The sequence below is a fragment of the Monopterus albus genome, unplaced genomic scaffold, assembly GCF_001952655.1.
Source record: "Monopterus albus unplaced genomic scaffold, M_albus_1.0 scaffold26.1, whole genome shotgun sequence".
NCBI lineage: Eukaryota > Metazoa > Chordata > Actinopteri > Synbranchiformes > Synbranchidae > Monopterus > Monopterus albus.
This window is the reverse complement of record NW_018127906.1, coordinates 784,530-790,281: the sequence shown is the minus strand read 5'-3', so window position 1 is coordinate 790,281 and position 5,752 is coordinate 784,530. Positions and strand designations below refer to the sequence as shown.

The 5,752-nt window shown below is 42.0% G+C and overlaps 1 protein-coding gene across 4 annotated transcripts in view; it reads left to right on the top strand.

The window, feature by feature from the left end:
- The window catches only part of ccdc180 (coiled-coil domain containing 180), a 58,680-nt gene that overhangs the window by 22,612 nt on the left and 30,316 nt on the right, over nucleotides 1-5,752 (top strand). For all 4 annotated transcript variants that reach the window (XM_020595160.1, XM_020595161.1, XM_020595159.1 and 1 more), the window contains exon 11: nucleotides 2,008-2,096. In XM_020595160.1, coding sequence (XP_020450816.1) covers nucleotides 2,008-2,096 — 89 coding nt within the window. The remainder of the gene's footprint in view (nucleotides 1-2,007; nucleotides 2,097-5,752) is intronic.

Genomic DNA, 5,752 nt, shown 5'->3' with positions numbered 1-5,752 from the left:
GTTGCCCCCCCTCACAAAGATCGATCATCTCCACCGCAGCTGCAGCCTCATCTGTGACTAGCGGGGCTTTCAAACTGTCCGTCTCCGCATTAAATGGGTCGATGAGGAATGTAATCTGCGGCCTTTTCAGTTGTAGATCACGGAACCGGGTCACAAAGCTTTCGTGCAGGTTTTCAACCAGTGTTGCATATCTGGCTCTTTGCTTATTCAGCGCGGCGCTGGTGACTTGCCCGCTGGCTTTTAGCAGAGTGGGAAAATGCGTTAAATCTCCCTTTTGAATATGCGCCTTGAACAGCTTCAGTTTGTTGACAAACGCAAACACACTTAGAGAGTACCTGGCCTTTTGACAGCCACCTCACAGTGCAGTGCAGCGGCAGGTCACCTGGAAGCCCTTGGTCCAGCTCAGCGATGAGATTCTTCAATTGCCTGTGGTTAAGCGCAAGTGTGCGGATGTAGTTGACGATTTTCATCTCAAGCACATGCGCATTTGACGAAAATACCGTATTGAACTCAAGCGAAGCGAACACGCACAAAAAAAAAACACAAACTTCGATATGAACGTAAGAGCCGCATGAAACCAGGCAAAGAGCCGCATGCGGCTTGGGAGCCGCGGGTTGGCCACTCCTGAGTTAGACTGTTAAATGCTTAGGCATGCCTATGAGTTTCTACAGGGTACATCTGGTCAAGGATAACTAGATAGAAAGTTGATGACTGTCAGCAGACAGGATGTTTAATATTATTATTATGACGTGTATAACTGTAGTCTTAGCCATAATATGTTCTCATGTTTAAGCTACGACATGTACTAGAGGTCGTGAGAATGTTTTTAGTTACCCACCACTTAACCAACAGACACACACATTCACACGTTGATTTGCTTCATGTTTTGACTACTGCTATGGCCAGCTGCAAAGCTGGTAACAGGGACGTCCCGGTTGACGTTTCTGTGTAGTATGGGGCTAGCCTAAACGAGGTGATATAATGTATAGGCCTGGTGGGCTCAGGGTCTTTCATCTTACATCTGCCTGCGTGCAGTTTGGAGGTGCAAGATACTTGAGCGTGCAATGTTAATTTTACCTGTGATCCTTTGAATAAATCAGCACTGTTTTGAAGTTACTTGGACTGGCTCGTCTCAGAGTTAGCAATGGTAACAAGAACCATATCCTACATGTGTCTGTTCTTATGGTGGTGTCTGTTCTTATGGTGTTATGTTGGTTGTTCTCTATTGCTGCTGTAACACAGAAATGTCCCCACTGTGGGATCAGTAAAGTACCTACCTACCTTCTGCTGCTAATATGTTGTTGAACTGATTAGGTCTTACACATCTTCATTTTTACCTGTTCATGTTCTTATATTGACTGTACAATTCTTGTGCTATTTATGTAAATAATGTGCCTTTTAAGCTGAGAGCTGCTGGAAGAAATTTTGTTTTGCTATGCATAATGACAATAAAGATTCTTGACTTGACTAAACCTATAATAAAATGTTCCGTAGCAGAAAAGTAACATGGATACGCAAAATCATTTGAAGTATGAAATTAGGGTTTGGACCTTTGATCTAGGTGGAAGTTAGGTGTCAAATGTGGGCGGTGCTTAAGGGTTATCTAGAGTTTACACTTTGAGCGACAGGTCACTCTATATCTTTCTCTCATGATATAAAACTAATTTTACAATATCAATTATAAAGCTGATGTTAGTTGGGTTTCCATTAGTTTTCATTTTCATTAATACTGTCAAGCATCACATTTTGACTCCAGAAATTCATACATGAAACAACAGAGACATCAGACTTCCATCATCTGAGCTCTGACTGCAGCTCTTTGAATCAGCTCATCTTCTCCTGCAGGGCCTCAATGGCACCGGCTGGAGAAACAGCTCCACCAGCTGTTTATCTGCATCACCCAGTCAGCTCAGGCTCCCATAGCAGGATGAGACAGGACTTCACTCAGGGTTTATTTCTGTGACATTGTGGCAGAAGCTTGACTGCAGCCTCTCTGTGTGTGTTCAGACAGCCTTCATGCTGACTTCCTCCATCAGCTCCGTTGTTGCTGTGAACAGACTTGGCAGGATCGATTGGCAGAGCTGGAGTGCTGTAAGGTAAAAACACCCAAAGACCACATTCACATCCAGGCTGAAATCTCTGCATGTTGGCTACATGTGTCACTGTGTGCACCATTCAGGATGTTATACCAGTGCCTGAGTTCAGAGTGGAAATATCAGGTTAGTATGGAGCCTCAACCTTGTCTCCCAACCGGAGGGTCAGAGGTTTGAATCTTGGTGCCTGCAGTACACATGTCGAAGTGTCCTTGGGGAAGACACTGAACCCCCAAGTTGCCCCTGATGGTTAGAGCCATCGGTTGAGGTGACGCCACAGATGGCTGCCTCGGTTCTGTACCGGAAACAAATTCCTTGTGTGTAACATACTTGGCCAAATAAAGTGATTATCCTTATCCTTAAACATTCACACAGTGGCACAGGAAGAGCCATGACAGTGACAGAAATCTCTCATCCCCTTTTCCCTCAGTAACAGACGCTCAGTAGTGAGCAGGGAGAAGACCATCAACATTTAGCTGGAGCCTGAATGTACTGTATGTCCATCTAGTACCACAGACCACAACCTCTACAGAAGTCCTTGCATTGCATTCATAATCCCAAAGTAGTAGTAAGTGCCACCAGCCAGTGTCTCAATCTTGTAGTCCTTTTTAGTTTTCAAAAGAGAGCGCCCATCCTTTGATAAACCAGGATGGAAGGCTTTACGAATTGACAGCAAAGCTGTTAGAGATATGCCAAACTGCACAGCTCAATCTGCCAGAGATGCACTTAGACTGTCAACCCTGTTCTTGTGACTTTAACCATCGTCACTACTGGAATTTGAGTCACAGGCCATTTCGTCATAGTCATCACAGTTGCCTTCTTCATCGCTGACCTCCTCAACCACAACCCCAAGTTCCTCCACTATGCCACCTTCTTCCTTCCAATTCTCACCAACAGCCCCTTCCTGCACTGGCATACTAGCTTCTTCGCTCAATTCCTCATCAAGCCCAGCATCCTCCAACATGCTAGCCATTTTCAACCTTCTCAATGAATTTATTCACACACTTGATGGCATTTTTTTCTGATATTATTCTGTGCATTGTAACTCCAATGTTTAAGAAAACTATTCATTACCTGTTGGTAAAGGCAAAGTAGCTCTTTCCTGGTCACAGTATGGGCAGTCCAAGACCAAAAGTGTCAGAAACGGCGCGCGTAATGCGGCCGAAAAGTGTAACACAAAACTCACGGTCGGTATCAGTCCCAGGTCAGAGCCTGCAAACACATACATCCAGGGAAATCCAAAGTTCGTTGTCCAAAAGAGAAAGTCCGATAATCATACACTGTGGCAGTCCGTAACAAGTGGGCGAGGCAGAATAGAATAGTCCGAGGTAACAGTCCGAGATCATAAACACAAAATACCAAAACCGAAGAAAATGCTGGAAAGTCAGAGCTGGGGTCTAAAACAATCTGGCAGCGTCCTTGTGGGAGGACGCTGCCTAAATAGAGGTGTAAACAGGTGCAAATAATAACAAAACAGGTGAAACTAATGTGAGTGATGAAGAATGTAAAAAGACCAAAACTAAGGTGAAACAAAAACAGGAAGTAATGTCAAAATAAAAGCTGGACGGGAAGCAGCGGAACCGAATCATGACACAAAAGAGATGTCTGGTGAGGGTGAGACAGAGAACTGAAGGTACCACTTACCTGTCAAACTGATCTACTGGGAGAGAGACAGACTACTTACCTGTCCCAGTGCATAGAGTCATAAGCAAGAGTGGTATTTTTGAGAGGCAGAGTAACTTGGATTCTAAGATAGGAAGGGGATGCTGCCTTGGACTTGAAGCAGAATTTAAGGTGTTGTAAAAATACAGAAAATCTGGCAAATTAATGCCATCAAGCTCCTATCAGAATTGATCAGCAGGGCATCGCATCTCTCAAAGCAGCCTACTCCCTTAAGAGAGAGTGTGAAATGGAGAGACAGAGACCATTTGGGGCTGTTTAAGGGAGACTGTGCCTGTAAGACCAGAGGAGAGGAGTGAGAAATTTTATTTTTATGGTTATACACATTTGACTATACATTTATACTGGCTTTTTAACTCACAAAGTGTGGAGAGAGAAGTGAAAAGTATAGACTCCTTACCAGTGGATACCCAGAAGTGAAAAGTGTAGACTCCTTACCAGTGGATACCCAGAGTCCTTAAGTGGATGGGGTCTGGAGGAAATGTCTGGAGAAAATAAAGAAAAATGGATAGTATTAATTATAAAAAGTAACCAATTTAACTTTAAAATTACTTTAATATGACGTATCCATAACGTTCTGCATGAAACCTCTGTAGTATGTGTAATCCATAGGGATCATCTGGGAGTGTTTTATAGCATAAAAACAAGAACTGTGGCAATGAAATTATCACAACTTCCTATGTTGTTGTACTCCTACTGGTGTGTGATCTGCATTGTGTTCTACAATTCTTTTACAGCTGCTACATTTCCACATTGCTGTACCCATTAATAACTGATAACATTACAAGCGAGTGTTGTTTGAAGGATTAGTTCCCATAACAAAAACTACTGCACAAGGATCAACTTGTGCTAGTTCTATCTCCTTGTTACTCAATATAAATTCATCCTGTGTTTTACAGTGCTCTACCATGAGTGTGAGAGTGGAAAACACATCAAAGTAGAGGGGAGAGGCAGATTTAGAGAGGGGAGAGTATGTTGACTTCATTCAATATAATTATAATAAAAGCCTAACTAATACTGCACACATTGGTGCTGAGTGTTCATAAGGTGTCTGAACATGTTTCTGTAGAACTGACATGTAAATCACTAAATTATTTTAAAATTAAATTTAGGAGGTTGTCAGCCTGCAATATTCTTTGTATAATGACAAAGCCAAAACACAAAAGAAACAATTTGACTGACAAAATGGAAGTTGACCTAGAGCCTTATCTGTTGATAAACTCAGACTTTTAAGAGGCAGCCCTACATTATTGGTGGTGTAATCTATCATTCATGTTGATAAATTCTACAATAATATGGAAACAGTAGTTAGTAGCAAAACCTTTGCATAACACACAACAGATCACAAAAACATATATAATATAAAGATTATATATTAAAGATTTTAAACAAAAATAAAACACTTCACCAATCTTAAACACTGTACCATAAACAATTTTGGTTGAGTGAAATAACATTACATTGACTTTTGTGATAATGTAGCTTGCACACAAAGTCTGGCAACCAGGTGTGACACACTGCAGTCAGCTGAAACATAAGTTACACTTTGCCTAATCAACTAGACTTTGTGCCACAATCCTCAGCTAAGGTACCCCAGTATGCTTAAAATTGTATCTCACATGTGTTTAACTAGCACATTTAAACTGTTGGAAAATGCTCTCTGTGACCTTATCACTACATCTGATGAATCACTGACAGTCTCAACTAACCTAGAAGCCCGACAATGTCTGAACTATCACACTTCATCTAACACAGACTTTGAACTATCTGCTGCTCCAGTGCTTACGTAACATTTCTCACAAAGAGATCTACAAAAGAAAAAAGTGGCTTTTATGACAAAATATTGTGGCGACCCAGTGAGGGGGGTTATGTTGTTAGGTATTGCAGGCTGTTACGTTGTTCATGTCGCTTTAAGAGACTGCTGAATTATGGGGGTTCTCATGTCAAAAAAAAAAAAAGGGGGGAAGAGCCCGGGGAGA